The following is a 20,933-nucleotide window of genomic DNA, read 5'->3' as shown; positions in this document are numbered from 1 at the left end:
CGCCCCCCGGCCCCGCCGGCTCCTCCTCTCCCTCCCCCGGGGCCGCCCCTCCGCCCGCCCCGCCCGACGGCGCGGCGATTGCCCGCTGCTCGGGACCCCCGCACCTCTCCCCCCGGCCGCTGCTGGGGCAGCCGCGCTTTGCCGAATGGCGGACGGGACCAGGACCAGGACAGTGCAAGTCCGGGTGGACTCCAAAGTGGACCGTTCGCGGCTGCCGGCGCCGCTGTCCGCGGCCTTGTGTAGCGGCCCCAAGGGTGTCCCCTCCCGCCGGCCACCCAGGCAAGAGATGTGACAAAGATGGGCTCCTCCGGCACGCTCGACGTGCGCTGCCGGTCCTAGAAAGGCAGGCAGAACGGGGGGCGCTGGGCGGACGGCTGCCCCGCCTCAGCCGGTCCGGGGTGCCGGCAGCCGGGCACGGTTCGCTTTGGTATCCACCCGGCCTTGCACCGGTCCGGTCCCGGCCGCCTCACGGAAAAGTGGTTTTATGAATCGCTGGCGGGGCAGCGGGCGGCGTGGGAGTACAGGCGGGGAGACCCTCTGTCAGGACCGCGGACAGCGGAGGTGCTTCTCGATCAGCACCGAGGACAAGGCAAGGCCGCCCTGCCCGCCTCCTTCCGTGCCCGTCCCCCGCCCTGCCCCGCCGGCGGTTTATAAAGCCGGTAGCGGGGCGAAGAGCGGGCGCGTCATGTCCGCACAGGGCGCTGCGCGGCAAGGCACCCCGGCTCCGGCACCCCTCCTGCCTCCGCCGAACTGTGCAAAGCGAAAGCTCCGGCATTTCCGGGCCCCCGCGGGCGGCCCCGTCTGCCCGCAGACCCTCCGGTGCCTCACGGAGACTCTCTGCCGTGCTCGCACCAGCGAGAGCCGACAGCTCGCGGTCGGCGAGGCCGTGAGTGCCGTGGCTCCCGGCACCCCGTGTCCGCCGGGCGCGATCCTGAACCCTCCGGACCCTGCGTGCGCTCCACTACGAGCTGTCACTGCCTGCTCGGGACTGTCGCCACCACCCGACCCAAAACCCCGGGGCGCCCAGGGGAGCTGTGTTACAACCGGAGACAGCCGACGGCGCCGGGAACGCGGGCGGAGCGGGCTATGCTGCCCATGCCCACCCTAGGCCGCTGGCTCCCCACGAGTCCCCGAGCTGACAGGGCACTCCTGGGCGCGGCGGGGGGACCCCAGTCCCGGTGGGCTCACACGAGTCCGCGGACAGCCCCGGAGTCGCCCGGCTCCCCGCGGCCCCGGCGCTCCTCCCCGCGCGCTGTCCGCCAATGGCGCGGCGGGGCGGGCCCGGGGCGCGGCGGGGCGTGGGCAAGCGCGGCGGTGCCGCAGCGCCGCTGCGGGCGGGGCGCCGGTGCCGCCATGTCGGAGCCGGGGGCCGCGGGCCCTAGCCCGGCCGCCATCCAGGTGTCCAGGTACGGCCCCGCCGCGGTCAGGGAGCCGGTCAGGGCTGGGTAGGGAGGCGGGCGTGCTGGGGGCCGCGGGCGGGTGCCGGTCTGCAACCGAGATGCTGCCCGCCCTGCTGCCGGCATCGGCGGCGCCGCCCGCTTTAGTCATGCTGTCAATGACACCGGCCGTGGGCAGAGCGCAGCAGCGCCGCGCCCGTGCTCCGTGCTGCGGGGGCTGGGAGCGGGCAGGGCTGCCGCGCTTCTCCCCGGCGCGCTTCTCCCGGGCGCGCTTCTCCCGGGCGCGGTTCTCCCGCCTGTGTCCCCGCGGCTCCCGGGCGCGGCCACGCTGAAACAGCAGCTCCTGTCCGTGCCAGCGCGCAGCCGCTGCCTCAGTGCCCCCCGGGCCGTTATTCGCCGTTGGCAGAAAGCGCGGCTGCTGCCGGGAAGCCGCGTGGAGCACCGGCACGTGCCCGGCTCGGTCTGCGCCGCACCGGGGCCCGGCGGGGTGCGGCCCTGGTGAGGCGCCGGCTGCCCCGGCAGAGGCGCCCTGCTTCCTTCCGCTCCCAGCGGTAATTTGGAGCGGTTTCCATCGCCGCTCACAGGAAGCCACATGCGAGCAGCGATGGCCCGGCAGCTCAGCCGGTGGGCGATGTGCTGCCTCCGGGCAGCCGCACCGGGGATGGGCTGGGGGCGCGGCAGGGGTTGCGAGCTCTCATGTGCCTCCTTCGGCAGGATTATGCGCCCAGACGATGCCAACATCGCGGGGAATGTTCATGGGGGAACCATCCTGAAGATGATCGAGGAGGCAGGAGCCATCATCAGCACCCGCCACTGCAATTCCCAGGCCGGGGTGAGTAGGTGCCGGGGTGCCTGCCAGTCTCTGGCATGGTGACCTTTCACTCCCTGCCGTGTCTCACTGGGAGTGTTTGCTCCTGCATGCAAACCACTGGTGTCTCTGGCTGCAGCTGGGTCCCAGTAGCTAGAAGCATTCTGCTGAAATTGTGGTTTACCAGCAGAAACATTATTACTCATTATTGCTGTTAACTCCTGAGAAAGGCAAGTTGGGGCAGCCCTAGTGTTGGTTACAGATGGGGAAGGAAGCACGGCCAGTGGCTGATAAGTGGCGGTTGCAGTATCCGAGCCACACATGGCATGGCAGGTTTGGCTGGTCTCAGGGAGCTGCCAGCTGTGGTCCCGTGGTGTGGCTGTGATCACTATCTTGGCTGTCTCACCGTCCCCAGGAGCCCTGTGTGGCTGCACTGGCACGGGTGGAGCGGACGGACTTCCTCTCGCCGATGTGCATCGGCGAGGTGGCCAACGTCAGTGCCGAGATCACCTACACCTCCCGGCACTCTGTGGAGGTTCAGGTCAACGTCATGTCTGAAAACATTTTAACAGGTGGGTGGCTGCTGGTGGCTGTGTTCCAGAACACCAGGAGTAGCAGTGTTAAGCCAAGAGCTTGCAGAGGTGACCCCATCCTCTGCTCCATCACTGGCAGCATTCAGCAGAGAGGAGATCTAGCGTGGTTATTGACAGAGCTGGGAGTGGAGGGAGGGCTGGTGCTGGGGAGGGAGGCCAAGCAGGTTCCCTGGGATTTATGGCTCCACTGTAGTGAAAAACAGCAAAATCTGTTTGTAGCTCTTCCTGCCTGATTTGCTGCCTGTGGCTGCCTTTGGCCTGAAAAAGTCCCTTTTCCTGCTGTTGCTGTGACAACCAGTTCCGCTTGCTGGGACATCTTCCCAAAAGCACATTGTCACATCCGCTGAGAGCTAAAGCCTGGTAGGAGCCAGCAGGGCAAGGGGCGACCAATGCCAGTGGCATTGCCAGTGTGTGCCCAACGCCAGACTGGTGGCAGGTACAGCACTGCTGGCCTTGGCACCATCACCTGCTGCCCCCTTCTCCTCCAGGGGCAAAGAAGGTGACGAACAAGGCGACACTGTGGTATGTGCCACTGTCCCTGAAGAACGTGAATAAGGTCCTTGAGGTTCCCCCCATCCAGGTAGGACAACTCATTTGGGTCCCCCCAGACTGGAACTTGTCCTCCCTGTGGAATGGCACTAAACTGGCCCTGTTGGCACTCCCAGCTGTGCCAGTGGCTTTGTCAATCCCCTTCTTACCAGCCTTCTATTCCAGTATGAGAGAAAGGAGCAGGAGGATGAGGGGAAGAAGCGTTATGAGGAGCAAAAGCTGGATCGGCTGGAAACTAAGCAGAGAAATGGTGATGTGATCTTACCTGTCATCAACCCAGGTAACACGGGCAGTGAGCAGCCAGTGCAAATTGCCCAGTAGTAGTGGAAGACCAAACTGGTCCCCAGGGCAATCCGGGCATCCCCAGGACCCTGTAGGTGCAAGTGTGCATTCTGAAACACCAGGGATGGGATTTTGGAGCAGCAGTGTGTGAGTGGAGGGGGAGCTGGGTGGGTACCTGTGGTACCCTGAAGGGTCTGGTGCATGAGATCCCCTCTCCAAAACCCTGTTCCTGTATCAATCCTTGTGTGCTTGTTTGCAGCTAGGGCTAGTTTTGCTCAGCAAGGGGTAAATGCAAGTGCTTGGCAAGGGTGGCTTCTAGGTCTGGCAGTGGTCTTCAGGCAGAGGTGGTGAGGTGGCACATGAGGAATGTTGGGGAAGGTGATGGGGGATGAAAGTTGCTCAAATGCTTTTTTCTCCTCTGTCCTCCCTGCTCACAGACAGGCAGACAAAAGGTAAGGTTCAGCGGGCACTGCTCTGTGGGTGGTCACCCTCTGTGGGACTGGGCTGTTTTTCCTTTCTTTGAGCTTCTTTAACATCTCTCATTAGATAGAAAACACAGCCATTTCTGAGAGAGCATTTCCTCTGCTGGGAGTTTGAGGGTGTGACTTCTGTCACCTGGAGGTTGTGGTGGGACAGGAGTCACCAGGATGTGCCAGGGCTGAGGGCATGGGGGTGAAGGTCTTCCCACCAAGGGGAAAATGGGCTCTATGCAGCAGGGTCTGGGAGGTTCAGCTGAGGGGGGAAGCAGACAGCCGTGTGACCCAGTTCACTCCTGTTTGCTTTCATGTTCTTTGAAAGCTTGAAAAAAAAGAAATGAGCTGAGCTAGAATAAAGTGCATGGGTGGAGATTAGAGGGAGGCAGCAGCCCATCAGGTGGTGAATAGTCTATGCTCTTGGAACTTCTCCAGCCTGGTTTAACCACTGGTTTCAACATAGTTCAGCTTTGCACAAGCCAGCCCCATGTTTTCTTCCTTTGGACAATGTCAGACAGGGGTGTATGGTGGTGTATGGGTGCCAGCTGAGTAGCTCTCACCTTGTTTTGCTCTCTAACCAGAGCCACACACCGTTGGCTACAGCCAGTCCAGCCTGATCCACCTGGTGGGCCCGTCAGACTGCACACTGCTGGGCTTTGTGCATGGAGGTGAGTGAGCACTGCCCTGCACAGCACCTGGGTTTCACGTCCAGGTGGCTTTTCCCTGGAGCAAAGTGTGTTTGGAGAGTGACTCTGTTTTTGTTGGGCTCTGCCTCTGGAGGCACAAAGGCCCCTTTGCATTGATTGTCAGGGTCAGAGTTCCTTTAGCTGAGACAAAAGCTTCTTCTTTTTCTGTGCCCCAAAAACTCATGTACTCGAACTGTAAATCCTACAGTTCTGTCATCGTCTCTGAGATTGCAAATCCTGGAGTGTGACTGCAATTACCTAAAGTAATTTCTTCTTGGCTGGCAGTGCCTGTCACCTGCAGGGCTGGCACGTGTGGTGTAAGCCCTGGGAGAGGTGTGTTTGCTGAGGGTTGGGACAACACATACCTAAGCCTTAAACAAACAAAACGAACATGGTTCAGAGCTTTTCAAGGTTTGCGGGGCTGATCTCACCTTGCAGGGGTGAAGTTTGCTCAGAGAAATTTGAGAGAGACAGAGCTGACCTTAATCACAGGTCTGTGAGGATGTTGTCCTGGTATTGACAAGAGCCCTTGTACTGGATTTTCCTGAAGTTGGGGCTTAGTCTCTGGTCCAACTCCCCAGCATAGCTTTGGTCATGCTAAGGCCTTACCGACCTTTGTGTGGTTTTTCTGAAATCCCATTGACTTCCCAGAGACAGTACTCTCTGCTTCCCCTCAAAGGTGTCACCATGAAGCTCATGGATGAAGTTGCTGGGATTGTGGCTGCCCGCCACTGCAAGACCAACATCGTCACTGCCTCGGTGGATGCCATCAACTTCCATGAGAAGATCAAAAAAGGTACCAAGGGTGGTGGCAGGCACTGTGATCTGCTGTGTTGCCATACCCTGGCTCCCTTGGATGTGCTTTCAGGACATGCTGGTAGAGAAAATTAGTCCCTGTATGATTTGTCCTGTGCTCTGCTTAAGATACATCTTAAGCATAAAACATGCAGGACCCCTTGCTCCCTTGACTAGCTCCTCTCTGTTTCACAGGCTGTGTCATCACTGTCTCAGGACGTATGACATTCACAAGCAATAAGTCCATGGAAATAGAGGTGTTTGTGGATGCTGACCCATTTGTGGATGAGCCTCGGGAGCGGTACCGTGCCGTCAGCGCCTTCTTCACCTACGTGTCCCTGAGCAAGGAGGGGAAGCCCCTGCCTGTCCCGCAGCTGCTGGTAAGAGCTTTTCTCTCTGGATTGGAGCCAGTGGGGCTATCACCTCTCCTGCTGCTCCTAGGGCAGAGCCCAGCCCAAGAAATCCTCTTCCCTTGAGTTACTCAGCAGAAAAATATGAGCACGAACGAGACTTCCCAGGACACGTTCAGGGTTTTTTTTTGTGTGGGTTTTTCTTTTTTTTTTTGTTTGTTTGTTTTAGTTTTTGTTTTTGTTTCTTTTGAAAATTGCCAGTGTGGAGGTTGAGAATTTTCTCCTTTCTCATTGTTGAGGACAGGCTGCGTGCAGGTCCTGCACCAGGGGACCCTGAGTAGCAATGGAGGCCCCCACATCCCTAATTGCTGCTCCCCATGATGTCCCCATTCCAGCCTCCTGCCTATATTATCTCACCAGCATGGCTTTGCTGACGTGGTGCTCCCGACTGGGGGTATTGCTTAATATTTGATGTGGCACAGGTCTCCTGCTTAATGCAGGGCACGCTGGCTGTCATGCTGTGTGTTTGACAAAGAGCAGCTTTTCCCTCACACTTCTGCGAGGGGAGGCGTGTTCCCCTCCCTTCACACACTCGCAGCACACTGACGCCGCAGCTTTGCACTCTTTCTGTGACCCCAGACGGAGACAGAGGACGAGAAGCGTCGCTTCGAGGAAGGGAAGGGCAGGTACCTGCAGACCAAAGCCAAGCGGCAGGCGCAGATGCAGCAGGCTGCCCAGCAGTGACCTGTGTGGCACCAGTGCCCGCCAAACAAAAGGTTGTTCCCGTTCGTTTTGTGTCCGGCCCGCGCCAGCCCCGTGCCTCCGCCCGCCCCAGCCTGCCGCCGGCTCCACCGCTTTGCTGCTGGGCTCAGCGCCGCAGACCTCGTGCTTCAGGTGGCTGAAGCTCCCTGAAAACCCCCAAGGAGTCTTCCCAGGCACTCGCCACCTGCCTCCAGAGCCGTTGTTGCCGTTCGATCCCGTTGGCGACGCTCCCGCCTGTGTCAGAGCCAGGATGGAGGCGTGTGGTGGCTCGAGGGGCGCGTGAGGCCGCGAGTCTTTGTGCTGCTGTGTTCGACTCGCTGGTTTGTCCTACCATGCACACCAAAGCTTTCGTCCGTGCTGTGCCGCGCCGGGGCCGCACTGAATGTCTGTGACATCTCTAGGTAGTTCTCTGTGCGCATCTAAGTTATTTAAGGAATCCTGTGGCATAAATAAAATCTGTTTCATTGACTGGAATGAAAGGCTGACGCTTTTATTTCAAACAATTGTGCTTTTCCTCCCTCCCCCAGATCCGCCCGCGCTCCCCAAGTGGCGCCAGGCGCTCCCGGCCTTGTTTTTAAGGAAGTCTGGCTGTTTTAACGGGACCCTCAGAGCAGTTCCTGCTGGAATGGGTTCCCGGTTTGGGATATTAAACAATAAACTACCTGACAGGACGTTGTAGTGAGGTGGGGGCTGGTCTCTTCTGCAGTGTGAGGACAGGGGGTAATGCTTTAGGCTGACAGAGTGGAAATTCAGAAGAGGTACCAGCAAATGTTTTCCCTGTTCGGATGCTCGGGCAGCAGGAAGGTGGCGGAGTCACCGTGCCTGGAGGTGTTCGGCAGCATCTGCACCTGCCGCTGGCTGATGTGGCTTAGGGATGACAGTGGCGGTGCCGGGCGGGCGGTGGGACAGGATGATGGAGAAGGTCCTGAACCCTGACGGCTCCGTGACGGAGCCCGAACCAGCCCCGATACCGAACCCGAACCAGCCCCGGCAGCCGCGGCCCGAGCGCGCCCCACAGCACCAGCGGCGACCACCGCGCAACTCTCGCGAGAGCAGCGCCGCTCCGCTGCTGCCACGGCTGCGCGGGGCGGGGCTCTCGCGAGAGCGGCGAGGCCGTTTCCCGGGCGACGCGGGCGGGGCGGGGCCGCCATGATGGCGGCGGCTGTGGCGCGGAGGGGGCGGCTGGGCCGGGAGGGCCGCGCCAGCCTTTGCTCCTTCCTGCTCGGCGCCTCGGTGGCGGCCCTGCCGCTGCTGCTCGGCTCGTCCCCCTCCCTGCTGGCCGCTCCCGGCCTGCGCGGCCGCCTGGCTCTCGCCCTGCACGTGGCGGGCGTGAACGCGGCGCTGCTGCTCATCTATCCGCGGCCGCTCTACAAGGTACGGGGGTGGCCCCGGCGGGCGGCGGCGTGGAGTGCGGCTGTGCAGGGTTCGGTCCCGGTCCCGGGGTGCGCCGGTAGGGATACCCCGTGCCCGGGGAGCGGCGGCGGCAGCGCGTTCTCCCCTCCCTGTGCTTGCAGATCGCCGTCCGGGCCTGTTTCTTGGGCTTCGCCTTCGGCTGCGGGCTGCTGCTGAGCGCCGGCCGCTCCGCCTGGCGCCACTTCGGATGGTAAGGGCCGGGCCGGGCAGCCGGGCGGGCGCGGTGCCCCCGGCCCTACTAAACCTGCCCTCCCTCCCGCCGCAGGTATATGTGCTCCCTGTCCCTCTTTCACTACTCGGAGTATCTGGTGACTGCCATCAACAACCCGCGCAGCCTCTCGCTGGATTCCTTCCTGCTCAACCACAGCTTCGAGTACAACCTGGCTGCCCTGTCCTCCTGGGTGGAGTTCACGCTGGAGAAGCTCTTCTTCCCAGGTCGGCCACCCTGTCTCTCTCTGACTCTGTCTAGCTGCACGTGTCTTGCCTGGGGTCCATCTGTCTGGTGACAAAGTGCAGGTGACCCTCAGCTTGCTGCCCCGTGACAACCCTGCAGCAGCTTTGCCAGGGTCATAATCCCTCAGTGCTCAAAGCCTCTCGGGTTGGATCTCAGGAGGGCAGGGGGGAGCCCCCCCTCACTCTGACATGCCAGGCCAGGGGATCTTCAGCCCTTTCCTGCCTTGGTGGTGCAAGAATTATGTGTCAGGTTCACCTGGGCGTCGCCTTTTGACAGGAATAAAATCATGTCATCAGAATCTGTTGCTGGTTGCCCAGTCTGGGGCAAACTGGCTGTGCTCATCTATTTATTCTTGGGAGAGGGAAACTGTTTGCCTTTGTTTCGTAGCAGCCTGAGCATGTCCTTGGCTGTGCTTTGTGTTGGCTTTGCTCAGCCTCTACAGCTGGGCCCCACGGACTAATCCATGCTAACACCAAGCAGGGCTTGCTGGTTTTGTCTGTTTGGTGAGGGATGGCATGGCTTTTTGCTTTGAGATGGTGGGCAAAGCCCACTCGCTGAGCAGCCCCCTGGAGACCTATGCAAACATGTTGTGCCCCTCCCTGTCCATGCAGAGCTGAAGCAGATCACCTGGCTGAGCACCGTGGGGCTGCTGATGGTGATCTTCGGGGACTGCCTGAGGAAGGCAGCCATGCTCACAGCTGGCTCCAACTTCAACCACATAGTTCAGAACGAGAAATCTGACACCCACACTTTGGTGACCAGTGGGGTGTACGGGTGGTTCCGGCACCCCTCCTACGTGGGATGGTTTTACTGGAGTATTGGAACACAGGTACTGTATCCAGAGTGCTCAGATCCTTTCCTGTCACAACCCCAGTCTTTGCTCTCAATGCTGCCCATGCTGTGATGGGGTGCATACAGCACCTCCTGCTGGGCATGGATTCTGCTGCCTCCCACTGGCACACAGGAAATCTGGAATCCCTGAGGGCTCTGCCTCATGTGATCTTTGGGAAGATCTTGTTCCCTTAATTTTCTCTGTGCAGTAAGGAAAGGTGGTGGAGCCAGAGTTTTGACCCACAACTCCCTTGGAGGTTTGAGGTGTGATTTGCTGCTGGTCTAAAGCTGGTATGCAGAGTTTTCTGTATCCCTGTGATCAAAATGCCTTCTGTGAGTGGTCAGACTCAAGCTGGCTCCTGACAAACACCAGTCCTGTGCTTGAGGGCAAGGAAACTCCCTGACTAGAGGGTCAGCTCTCGCCAGCTGTGACTGAGTCTTAGCTCATTGCTGTAGTAGCTGTGTGCTCTTGTGGCTGGCTGGGTGCTGGCATTGGCTTGTGTTTCTCTGGAGAGAGTCCATAAGGGTGGCACATGGAGCTTTTGAGAGCTGGGGCAGTGAACCCAGTGCTGCCTGTGCCCTGCTTTCTTCATTCTGGGGAGAAACTAGTGCTTGTGAAGTTTCACAGGGAGTTTTGGGGTCTTTTTCTGTGTCAGTGTTACTGGAGGGGGATGAGCTGTGGGGCCTTGGGTTCTCGAGGGGATGCTCACCAGCAGCATCTGTTCCAGGTGTTGCTCTGCAATCCCATCTGCGTGGTGGGCTACGCACTGGCGTCCTGGCGCTTCTTCAGGGAGCGGATCGAGGAGGAGGAGATCACACTCATTCACTTCTTTGGAGAAGAGTACCTGGAGTACAAAAGGAAGGTGCCATCGGGTCTCCCTTTTATTAAAGGAGTCAAATTGGAACTGTAACATGGGCAAAAACCAGGCTGGCTGAGCAGACGCCCGGCTCCTGCTGTGCCCAGTGCCTGTGTGGCACCGGCATCGGGAGGTGCCTGTTGGTATTTCCCGGCCACCCAGGAGGAGCTGGTGGAAGGCTGTGGCATTGGGCAGCCTGCTGGGTCACTCACAGATCAGAAGCTCGTTCCTCCTCCTTGAGATCAGTCCTTTGTTGCACATTCAGGGATCTTCCAGATAACTTAGCCTGTAGCGACCCTAAAGAGAATGAATCCTGCCTGCAGCAGCTGAATTGTCTTGGAACTCCTCTGGAACTGATTCTACCAGGAAACAGCACTGCCCTCCTGGCCCTGGGTGGGGAAGGTGCTAGGCAGCAGATTGTTCCTGTTGCATAATTCGATTTTAAAGCTTTCTGACCTCGTGAGCCCGGTGACACGACTTTAATCTCCTCGGGCCAAACTCCTTGAGCTGGCACTGGGGCAGCTGTGGGAGCAGCCTCCAGCTCTGCCTGCCCTCGAAGCGCCAGAGTGCCGGCAGCACGGCACCACTCGATTCTCTCTAGGCCTTGGGGTCTGCAGAGAGAGTTCTGCTGCTCCCCTTGTGCCGCTGGATCTGAGCACCTCTGGGCCCTCTCCTCGTCCCTTGGATGCTGCTGTGGATGCAGTGTCACTGCTCCAGCCGCTGCCTCCTGCTGCCACCTCTGTTCCTTCTTCCTGCTTCCAAATCGCGCTGCTTCCTGTCCTGCCAGGCTGCCTCTGTCTTGCAGAGATCCCAGGATTTTGGGTTGTGAAAGAGCCACAGCTGCCAGGCTTGCTAAGGGCTTTAGTCCCTGAGGTCCTCCCCTGCTCTTTCGGGCAAAAGCTGTGATGTTAGGGCAAGTAGGAGATGCTTCTAAGGAAATCTCCAACCAGAAGAGTTAGGCTAGCTAACGCTCTTTTATAATAACCATTTGGAAATGGTTCCCACTGAGCTGTGTGGTATAACTTTGTTGTTATATACCAAAGAGGTTCACTGTTTTCTTGAGTTCTACATTATTCTTCCTTGCTGGAATGGAAATGAGTTGCTTGTCAGTTCATGCTTGGAGCTTGTGGTGTTCCATGGGGAAGGTGCTGCGGTACGGCTCAGGAAGGGGCACTTGGTGAGAATAGCTTGGGTTTGGGTTTAGGTTTTCTTTTTTTATATTAAAAAAAAAAAAAAAAAGGAAAAGAGAAAACATTGTCAGCTTCTGTCTGGTTATTTGAAGGTCTCTTGAGGTGCTGGTGGCATCATGGAAACTGGAATCCTTTATAATTCCTGGTGGGTTCTCAGAACATGCCAGCACTGCACTGAGGCACAATTGTGACTCTCACTTGTGGAGCTCTGCAGCCACAGGGATGAGGCTGACCCTAACCCTGACCCTCCGTTTCTCTTTGCTGAACTGATGCAGAGTCCATCCTCCACTGGGTTTGCTTGATCACAGAGCATCTGTCTGACACCCTTGCTGCTGACTTGACCTTTGCTGAGCAGGGTTTTGACTTGGGAGAAAAGAACAAAGGTGAAAACTCACCACTTGGAGAGTGCTGATCTGTGCTGGGCACTTGGAGACTCCCACCTGGGCTGTTCTTGTCTCAGGGAAGCACTAGCTGCAGCCAGTGGTGCCTGAAGCAGGTTAATCTGTAATTAATCCGTAATCTGTACAATTTTTTTGTAGGCAGTAATGTTCCTGCTGTGCCCTTGATCAAAGGAACTTTGGAACAAGTAATTGTCACTTGGGTTTGATGTGGTGTTTGACAACAAAGCCTCATTCCCAGATTGTTCTTCATAGTAAATGAACCTTGATCCTAATTTTACAGGTTCCAGCTGTGTAGGCTCTGTCCAAGCAGGATGCATTGGCACCAAAAGAAAGGGATAAACTTCACCCTGAGCAAAACCTTCAGTGTCTCTTGAAGCTTTTGAGACCAACAGCTTCTCTTAACCTTTTCCCAAATCCTGTGATCAGAAGCTCTGTGAGGAGACAGCAGCTTACTGGGTGTGGTGAAGGCTTGTGAAGTTTTAGGGAAAAGCTGGAGTAAACTGTGAAACCCTGCCCTCTGTGCCACAGTGATTGGTGAGTTCTTAGTTCCCACATGTGCAGGGAACCTCTAGAGCAGCTGTTCCTGGCACCCGGCCCATGTTGCTGTGTAGCTGCCCAGAACTTCACAGGATGCCCCATCACCTGGCCATGTACTCCTGGCCCTGCCCTGCCCTGCACCAGGAGATGTTATTTTTCCCCATAATTTTCCAATGTTGTGGTTTTAGGAGCAGCTGGACACCCTGAGCCAGCAGATCCCTTTTGTCAGCACTGCAGAACCACGCAGACATGGACAACTGCACCCTTTTATTTCACTCTGACACACGCAAGGAAGAGCACAAAGAGAGTTTTTCAGAAGCAAGTCCACCTGAGGCCTTTGTATGTGCTGCAGACACGGCTGCCCAGGCTGTTTGCTGCCCTGGCTTGTGGCACTGGGCAAGAGGAGCTGATCAGTGACTGGGGCATGGTTCTGCCCAGCAGCTCTGCCACGTGCCCAGCACTGGGCTCTATGGTGCTGGCTCTTTCGGGGCAGCAGTCTCTGCTCCGCTCTTGTGCTGGCCCCTGCAGCAGTCTTTGTTTTTTGGGGAGGAGTCTCCAGGGGTGTCCCTGGGTATGAAGCCCTCCCCGGGGCTGGCTGAAGCCCCCTTGTTGCTGCCAGGTGAGGCATCCCTGGGGAAGGGAAGACACCTTGACAGGGTCACTGTCTGGGAAAGGGCATGGGAGGAACTTGGCACTCAGGTGCTTGCTGTCACCTACCTTGGCACCACTTCATTGTTGTCACAAATCTTGAGCAGCATCTGGTCCTGTTCTTCTCTGGGCTCCTGGGGCTCCTGCAGCCTGTGGCAGGATGGGTGTGAGCCATGAGCTATGTCCCCCCTGGCCCTCAAAGTCCCTGCACCCCTCACCTGGGCTCCAGCCGCTCCTTCACTTTGGCGATGGAGCGGACGTAGGGCGCGATCTGCTTGGTGATGGTGCTCAGGCAGCTGTTCTCCTGCCGCAGCTGCAGCAGGTCATGGAGCTGGGCTGGGGGCGAGAGGAGCAGGCTGGGACACGGCCACCCCCTCAGTGTGGGCACAGGGGGCACGGGGAGGGAGCGTGGGGTCACCGGTACCTTCATAGATCTCCTGCTCATTTGCTACCCGCTGGTAGGTCTCCTCCCAAACCTGGAAGGAAGAGAGGCAGCTGGGCAGTCTGCGGCAGTACGGCACAGAGGGGCCCTGCTCTGCCAGGATGTGCCAGCTGTACCTCCTCAAAGACGCTGCGCATCATCTCCACGGCGGAGTAGTGAGCTGCGATCTGCACGTCCATCTGCAGCGACTTCTGCAGGATCTCGCTCATGATCTCCGACTTGATGAGTGAGTGGTGCTTGGTGAGGTCACGGTGCAGCTCCTGCACCTGGTCCTTCAGGCCCTGGATCTCCGTCTGCAGCATCTGCGGGAACCAGGGGGCACAGCCACGTGAGCAGCACCAACCTGGCCCGTCTTGTCCCGTCCCATCCTGCTTCCACCCGTGCTCCCTACCCGGTAGGTGTTCTCGTAGTTGCGGCAGTGCTCGGCAAAGGGGGTCTCGCGCCCCTCAGCCAGCAGCACCTTGGTGCTGATGTACCGGTGCATCGTTGGCTTCTTCACCATGGGGCCGGTGGACATTTTGTCACTGGTCGGGGGGCAGCTGGGCACCATGAGGGTCTTGGAGCATTGGCCACCGGGGAGCCTGCATGGAGAGGTGACAGTGAGGTGCTGCAGGTGAGCAGCAGTGGGGGTGAGGTGCCAGGGACCATGCTGCCAGCTCAGTCCCACCGCCCCTTGGCTCCGGTGGGACACACCAGTCCCACACGTCCCTTCCCTCACCCGAGCACAGAGGTTCAGTCAGAGGTGCCTTATATTGTCCCAAAAATCCTATTTCTGTGGGCTGCTCTCCGGATTCCTGCAGTTTTGGAACCAGCTGTGGCAGTCAGAAGCCAGGAGCTGAGCCCGGCACCCTCCAGTTTCTAAAGGTGCGATACAGGTCGCTCTCTCACCACTGGTATCTCCTGGCCCCTTGGCAGGCACTACTGCCCCTGTGTTTCCCCCCATCCCGTGGTCTCCCCGTGCTAACCACCACCACCATTGGTCCTACCGTGCAGCGCCGTGCTCCCCCTGCCCGTGCTGGGGCCAGCAGCCCCCAGGAGCTCAGCCACCCTGCAGTGCCAAGCCTGGCTGGGGGCGAGGAGCGGTCCCCATGGGGCAGCAGTGCCCGTTTGTCCTCTCCGTCTGGGAGGGCCTGGCAGGGCGGGTGCTGCCGTGACATCAACAGGCCTAAATATATCCCTGGTGAAGAATGGCCGAGCACTTCTCTGAAATTCTGATAAAAATAGTGGCGGGCAAAGAGGCTGCGGCACCACGGGCATGTGGGCGAGCAGGAGCTGGCCCAGGTGGAGCACCCATGGAGAGGGGGCAGAGCCCTCCAGGGAGCGTGGCAGGGGCCGGGCTGGGGAACAGAGTGAGGCTTAATCAGGCCCCCAGCTGCCAGCCCTGCTGCTGCCCACCCCTTTGCCACCCACCCCACTTCCCAGAAGTGTCACTTGAAGCCTGTTGTTCATCAGTGCAGCTGTGCCTGTGCTGTCCTGGGACCCCTGCTGAGCTGACAGGCTCAAGGGCAGCAGCAGGGGCAAGGTTGGCACGGTGAGATGCTGATGGGACTGTGCAGTGTGGCACGTGGCAGGGGACACAGTAGCACATGTGCCTTGGGTGCAATCCTAGCACCTCACATGTTTGTGCCAGTGATGCCAGGTCCAATGCCACCAGCGCTGCCCACGACGGAGCGGCGGGGGCTGAGCATCAGGAGGGGCTCCAGGCAGCGGGCAAACTCTGCCCGGTACTCGCTGTTGATCTGGGGGGCAAGAGAGGAGAGTACAGCTGGGCTGGGGCAGAGCTGGCAGCTGGCACTGCCCTCAGACACTGCAGGCAGGGCTCTACCTTGCTGGTCTGGGCCGGCCGCAGGCGGTGTGGCAGCTTGACGATCCTCTGCAGCCTCTCCATCAGTTGCTGAAAGGCAGCAGTGAAGCATGGTGAGGGGTGCTCAGCACCTTGCTCATGAGCTCAGCACCACCGCAGGATGCTCTGACCACCCCTGCAGCGCTGGCAACACTCACATAGCCCAGGTCCAGGAACTCAGCTTTGTTGGCAGAGCTCAGGAAGGCCGAGCAGGTCACCAGGTGGACCTGTGTGTGTGGAGGGGGTCTGTCACTACCTGGCTTTGGTGTCAGGATGTCCCTGCCTGCTGTGAGGCCCTACCTGCAGAGTGGGCAGCAGAGAGGCAAGGTGGGCGAGCTGCTCCTTGAATGCCTTCTCCTTTTCCTCGTGCTGGCTGCAGCAGAGCAGGGCATGGCACAGCCTTTGCAAAACCCGAGGGAGCCATCCTGCCCCAGGCATCCCAAAACACCTTGGGAAGGGGGCACAGCCCTCGGACAGGGCTCAGCCCATGGTCCCTCACCTCTGCACAGCTTTCAGGAGTGTCTTTTTCCTCTCAGAGAGCTGCTCCTGCAAATGGCACAGCTGTCCTGTGTCCTGCAGCCACCCCAGTCCCTTCCCACTGCCCTGGCTCTGTCCCACGGGCACAGGGCTCCATGTGCAGGTGACCGCCTCGCACCTGCATGCGGCTGAAGAGGGAGTTGATGGCCGCCTCCTCCTCGCTGGCACTGTTGCGAACCTCCTCGATCATGGCCTTGAGCAGGACAATGGCCTCACGCGTGGAGGTCTGCAGTTCCTTCACAGCCTGCCCAGGGTGGCGAGATGGCTGCAGTGCAGGGGACAGCACCGCATCCCCTCGTCACCCCCACACCCCCTGGCCCTGCCCACCATCACTGCCTGGTCCAGCCGCTGGCAGCCCTGCATGTACGCCGTCTCGATGTCGATGCAGTGTGCCCGGCTCTCCCTGCAGGCACAGACATAGGGGAAAGCACAGGATGGGGCACACAGCGACCGTGGGGCTGGGACTACTCACCCCTGCATGTCCCTGAAGCAGTTGATGCAGAGCATGGACTTCTTCTCGGTGGAGAACATGATGTAGGGCTCCTCGTGCAGTGCTGCAGGGGACAGGAATGTGGCATAGCCTGGCATGGCGCAGTGCAGCATGGCGTGGCACGGGGCAGCCTGGCATGGCACTCACGGCACTTCTTGTGGATGTCTTTGGTGCGCTTGGAGAGGGAGACGATCTCGTGGCGGGTGAACATCCTGGCACGGTGAGTCTCCTCACGGCATGGGGCACAGAGGGGCTGCCCACAGGTGTTGCAGAAGTACATGGTGTCCAGCTCCTGTGTGAGGGGACAGAGCTGGTGGCAGGCATGGCCCTGCCAGGGGTCCCCTACCACCCTGGCAGTCCACCCCGCTGCCCTCACCGCCTTGGTGCAGCAGCGGTCGCAGTTGGCACACTGCACGTCCTCCTCGCTGTCGGCCGAGCTGTCCACCAGGAACTGCAGCAGCCGGTCCACGGGGGGCAGCCCCGTGCCTCCCCTCACCACTGAGGGGTGCCTGCAGGGATGAGATGGGAACAGGGATAGGGACACGCACTGGGGCAGCAGGGCAGCTTTGGGGATGCAGGGAGCAGGGCTGTGCTGAGCTGCCAGCCCTGTGCTGTGCCCCAATCCTGGCGTGCCCCGGCCCTTACCCGCAGAGTGGGCAACGCAGGCGACCATCGCTGGCACGGCCTCGCAGGCAGCTGGCACAGAAGTTGTGGTAGCAGTCCAGCAGGCAGGGGTGCTGGTAGGGCTCGTGGCAGAGCAGGCACACCAGCGGATGGCAGTTGGCCTTCTCCAGCTCCGAGCAGCTCCCCAGTGGGGAGAAAATGCCACCCGCCATCTGTGGGGTTGAGAGCCAAGTCTGTGCGCAGGGACCCCATGTGGCACCAGTTTATGAGAGCACTGTGGCTGCCACACAAAGGACAAAACCTGTCCCAGGGCCTGTGAGCTACTATTTTTAGGTTATGAGCTGCGTGGCACGAGGCTGCTCCCAGCGCACCCCTTCCCCTGGTATCACAGGCTGGGGGCTGCAGCGTGGGGTCGGATGGTCCCCACAGCGCAGTGTCCCCATGGTGTGTGTCCCCCCAAGCAGGAGCATCCCCTGGGATGGGCTGTCCCCTCCAAAGGAGCATCCCCTGCAGCAGAGCATCCCCCAGGACAGGGGTGGGGGTTCCTCCAGGACAGGGTGTTCCCCCAGAGGAAGCATTCCCTAGAATGGGGTGTCCCCTGCCCAGGGATGTGCCCTAGGATGGCAGCCTGGCAGTGAAGGCAGCCAGGTGCCCCACATGCCGGGAGTCCCCGTTCTGAGCACAGGTGTGTCCTGGCCAGGTGAAGGCTTTACCTCTCCCTGTCTGTAAGTCGGGGGATCCGAGCCGAGCTGTGCTGCTGCTCACCGTGTGCCGGCAGGAATGAGAGCGATGCCGAGGCGGCAGAGCCCGGCCGACCCTGTGACGTGGGGCCCCCTGGCACTGCCACGCCACGGCCCAAAAATAGCCCCGTGCGCTCCTCGGGGCCCCGCGGCGGGGCCGGACAGGACACTGCCAGGCACCCAGGCTGGGGACGCGGCCATCTGCATGGGCTGGGCTAGCCCGCAGGAGGCGCTGGGCTCACCCAGTAACAGCCGAGGCTCCCCGGGGCGCCCGGGAATCACCCGGTGCGCGGTGAGGAGCCCCGGGGTCACTCCGTGCGCCGTGAGGCTCCCACTGTGCGGGGTAACTCTGTGCGAGGTGAGGAGCCACAGAGTGCGGGGGTCACTCTGTGCACGGTGAGGAGTCCCGGTGTGCGGGATCACTCCATGCACGGTGACGCTCCCGGGTGCGGGGGTCGCTCCCGGGATGCGGGGGTCTCTCCGTGTCCGGTGACGCTCCCGGGGTGCGGGGGTCGCTCCGTGTCCGGTGACGCTCCCGTGTCCCCACCCCGCACGTGCCGCTCCCCGCGCTCCGGAGGCTCCGCCCCCTCTCCCGGCCGCTCGCGCCCTACAGACCACGCCCCCGCACGGCCCCGCCCACATCCCTGCCCCCGCGCTCGCCCCGCCCCGCCAGGCATCACTGTCCGCTCGCAGTCTCCCTGCGCGGATGGGACCGGAAGCGATCGACGCCATCGGCACACGGCTGGCACGGCCGAGCGTGGTTGTGCGCAGGCGCGCGGGACGCGCTCCCTTTCTGCCTCGCGCGGAGCCGCCATGGCGCCCGCGGTGAGTGAGCGCGGGACCGGCACCGGCCGCCGCCGCCCCGAGCCTGCCCCCGCCGCCACCGCGACCCCCCGAGCCTCCCCCCGCCCCCACCGGGACCCCCCCCGCCCCGCCCAGAGCCCCCGGCACCCCCGCAGCCCCGCCGCCTCTCCCAGCCCCGCCGCCTGTTCCCGCCCGCTGTTCTCCGCGTGGGGCCAGGCCCGGCCCGCGCCTTCCCGGGGCCCCACGCGACGCCCGCCGCCCATCCGGACCGTGGAGGCGGGCGGCGGGCGAGCCCCGTTCCCACCGCGCTGTCCCAAATCTCCATCCGGGCCTGGGCCCTTCCCCTCCCCGCCACCCGGAGCTCGGCCCGGCCCCTCCCCGCCGTCCCTCACGGCGCTCCCCCTCCCTTTCTGGCTCACTCACCCTCTCTCTCTCTCCCCCTACAGCAGAAGAAGCCTGCGGCGAAAGGTGGCAAGAAAAAGAAGCAGGTTCTGAAGTTCACGCTGGACTGCACGCACCCCGTCGAGGATGGCATCATGGACGCCGCCAACTTCGTGAGTTCGGGGCCTCCCCGGGAGCCGTGGTGGCTCCGCCGCCCTCGGGGCCCTTCGCAGGGTGATGCTCCGCTCCCAGCGGCCCCGAACGTCCCTGGCCATCCCTCGGCTCTGCCCTGCTCCCTTGAGGCCATCCCATGGGCAGAGGAGCAGGGAGTGCTGGGGCTGGGGATGAGGCTGGGTTTGGGACATTTTGTAGTTAAAGCACAAGCGTTGTCCCTGTCCATGGGCAGTTTTCCTGTCTATGTCTGCTGGGTAAGTTTGTGTCATGGCAGGGGTGTAGCGAGGCCAGGGATGCTGCATTTTGGGATCACGAACCTATGCCTGTCCACACTGCACTCCAGTATGGGCCTAGGCGAGCCTGGGGCTGAGGGAGGCTCAGAGGAGCCTGACCCCACTGTCCTGGCTGTCCCTTGGGGGGCAGGGACATCCCCACCACGCCAGGCCGATGTGTCCAGGCCTGAGCACCTCACCCAGGTGTGGCTTAGCCTGGCCTGAGGAAGGGGCTCTCCCGAGCCATGGGGGCTCTGGTGTCTGTTCCACAAGCCAGCCCGTGGGGGCTGTGTCTGGCTGGAGCCCTGGCTCACAGCTGCGTTCCTCCCGCAGGAGCAGTTCCTGCAGGAGCGGATCAAGGTGAACGGCAAAGCGGGAAACCTGGGCGGGGGCGTGGTGACCATCGAGAGGAGCAAGAGCAAGATCACGGTCACGTCAGAGGTGCCGTTCTCCAAGAGGTGAGGAGGGGCAGGCCAGTCCTGCTGGGCCCTTGGTCGGTGTGGCTGCAGATGGCCCTTGGCAGGGCATGCACGGAGCCTGTGGGCAGCACGGGCTGCCAGGGAAGAGGTGTCTCAGTGCAGGAGTTGTGCTGCAATTTGGCACTGGCTGAGGGGCTGCTCTTCCCAAATGATCTATGGGAGAGGAATGTGTTTGATATTCCAGCTGGGAAGGCTGCTGGGCTGGGCACTGGGGGGGCCTGCAGCCAGAAGGGGCTGAGGGAACACTTTAGGGCTATCTGCAGACAAGGTCTCAGGTTGTTCCCCTCATCTTGTGGGGTTTTGGTCCTCCTTGGGCCGACATCAGCAAAGCGTGGTTGTGCCAAGGTGTGCCACATTGTTCCCTTCATCCCGTGGTGCTCTGGCCCTCTGCCCGCTTCTCCAGGCAGCCTGTCCTTGGCTGGCACCGGCAAACCGGGGCTGTGCCACGGCAGAGGTGGCTCAGGAGCTGGCTGGGAAAAGCAGAGCTGTGTGGGTGGTGGGCGTGCCCTGCCCTGTGAGCGCCTGCCTTTCTCCCAACGCTGTTGCTCCACGTTGCTGCCGCACCTGGCAAATCCCAGCAGCGGGTATCCCGCATCCCAGTGGAGATTCCCTCTGGGGTGGGTACAAAGCATTGGGCTCACAGCCTTGTTGGGGCAAGAACCATCTCCCAGGATCCGTGTCATGGCATTGTGGTGCCATTCCCTGGTTGCAGTGTTTCCTGGAAGGAGCTCTGCTAGGAGGTGGCCGGTGGGATGTGTTGGTCCTGCTGGAGGTGGGAGCCCACGGGAATAAAGAAGAATTAGCCAAAATGCCACTTGGGGCCTGGCCCGGGGCAGAGGGGCACCGCTGTCAGCCATGCCTCTCCCGCAGGTACCTCAAGTACCTGACCAAGAAGTACCTGAAGAAGAACAACCTGCGGGACTGGCTGCGCGTGGTGGCCAACAGCAAGGAGAGCTACGAGCTGCGCTACTTCCAGATCAACCAGGATGAGGAGGAGGAGGAAGAAGAGGATTGAGCCCCGCCGCCGCTGACGGCCATTTTGTACAGTTTCACTTTTCTGCAATAAACAGCGGCAGAGTTGTTCATAGCCCGTGCTCGGTGGCGGCTCCGGGGGTCGGTTT

General features: G+C 60.8%; 4 protein-coding genes across 7 annotated transcripts; 3 read left to right on the top strand and 1 right to left on the bottom strand.

Annotated features, from left to right (window-relative positions):
* The first annotated feature begins 1,306 nt into the window (after positions 1-1,306).
* ACOT7 (acyl-CoA thioesterase 7) lies at positions 1,307-7,169 on the top strand. Of its 3 annotated transcripts, XM_041476690.1 has the most exons (10): positions 1,307-1,406; positions 2,112-2,229; positions 2,621-2,777; positions 3,287-3,378; positions 3,513-3,627; positions 4,067-4,081; positions 4,684-4,770; positions 5,468-5,584; positions 5,779-5,963; positions 6,573-7,169. In XM_041476690.1, exons 1-10 carry the CDS (start codon positions 1,354-1,356, stop codon positions 6,675-6,677), a joined length of 1,044 nt encoding a protein of 347 aa, XP_041332624.1. In that variant the 5' UTR covers positions 1,307-1,353; the 3' UTR covers positions 6,678-7,169. The 3 variants fall into 3 exon arrangements, with proteins under 3 accessions (XP_041332624.1, XP_041332625.1, XP_041332623.1); XM_041476691.1 differs by lacking the exon at positions 4,067-4,081 and having other exon boundaries at positions 1,322-1,406; XM_041476689.1 differs by lacking the exons at positions 1,307-1,406; positions 4,067-4,081 and having other exon boundaries at positions 1,990-2,229.
* A 647-nt stretch (positions 7,170-7,816) lies between these two features.
* ICMT (isoprenylcysteine carboxyl methyltransferase) lies at positions 7,817-11,521 on the top strand. The gene is made up of 5 exons (XM_041476580.1): positions 7,817-8,069; positions 8,210-8,298; positions 8,374-8,543; positions 9,174-9,391; positions 10,122-11,521. Exons 1-5 carry the CDS (start codon positions 7,845-7,847, stop codon positions 10,302-10,304), a joined length of 885 nt encoding a protein of 294 aa, XP_041332514.1. The 5' UTR covers positions 7,817-7,844; the 3' UTR covers positions 10,305-11,521.
* Positions 11,522-12,630: 1,109 nt separating this feature from the next.
* Positions 12,631-18,052, bottom strand: RNF207 (ring finger protein 207). 2 transcript variants are annotated; one of them, XM_041476578.1, is made up of 18 exons: positions 17,676-18,052; positions 16,984-17,174; positions 16,715-16,847; positions 16,486-16,630; positions 16,321-16,402; positions 16,176-16,251; positions 15,967-16,092; positions 15,811-15,857; positions 15,612-15,711; positions 15,470-15,538; positions 15,294-15,362; positions 15,086-15,207; positions 13,860-14,049; positions 13,585-13,770; positions 13,451-13,502; positions 13,245-13,362; positions 13,096-13,176; positions 12,631-13,008 (listed from the first exon to the last, which is right to left on the bottom strand). In XM_041476578.1, exons 2-18 carry the CDS (start codon positions 17,172-17,174, stop codon positions 12,846-12,848), a joined length of 1,950 nt encoding a protein of 649 aa, XP_041332512.1. In that variant the 5' UTR covers positions 17,676-18,052; the 3' UTR covers positions 12,631-12,845. The 2 variants fall into 2 exon arrangements, with proteins under 2 accessions (XP_041332512.1, XP_041332513.1); XM_041476579.1 differs by having other exon boundaries at positions 15,612-15,684; positions 17,676-18,051.
* Positions 18,053-18,389: 337 nt separating this feature from the next.
* Positions 18,390-20,899, top strand: RPL22 (ribosomal protein L22). The gene is made up of 4 exons (XM_041476581.1): positions 18,390-18,527; positions 18,953-19,060; positions 19,667-19,791; positions 20,683-20,899. The coding sequence occupies exons 1-4, from the start codon at positions 18,516-18,518 to the stop codon at positions 20,825-20,827; spliced, it is 390 nt and encodes a 129-aa protein (XP_041332515.1). The 5' UTR covers positions 18,390-18,515; the 3' UTR covers positions 20,828-20,899.
* Positions 20,900-20,933: the final 34 nt, after the last annotated feature.

The sequence above is a fragment of the Pyrgilauda ruficollis genome, unplaced genomic scaffold, assembly GCF_017590135.1.
Source record: "Pyrgilauda ruficollis isolate IOZ18807 unplaced genomic scaffold, ASM1759013v1 scaffold39, whole genome shotgun sequence".
NCBI classification, from domain to species: Eukaryota; Metazoa; Chordata; class Aves; order Passeriformes; family Passeridae; genus Pyrgilauda; species Pyrgilauda ruficollis.
This window is presented reverse-complemented; position numbering and strand designations above follow the sequence as displayed.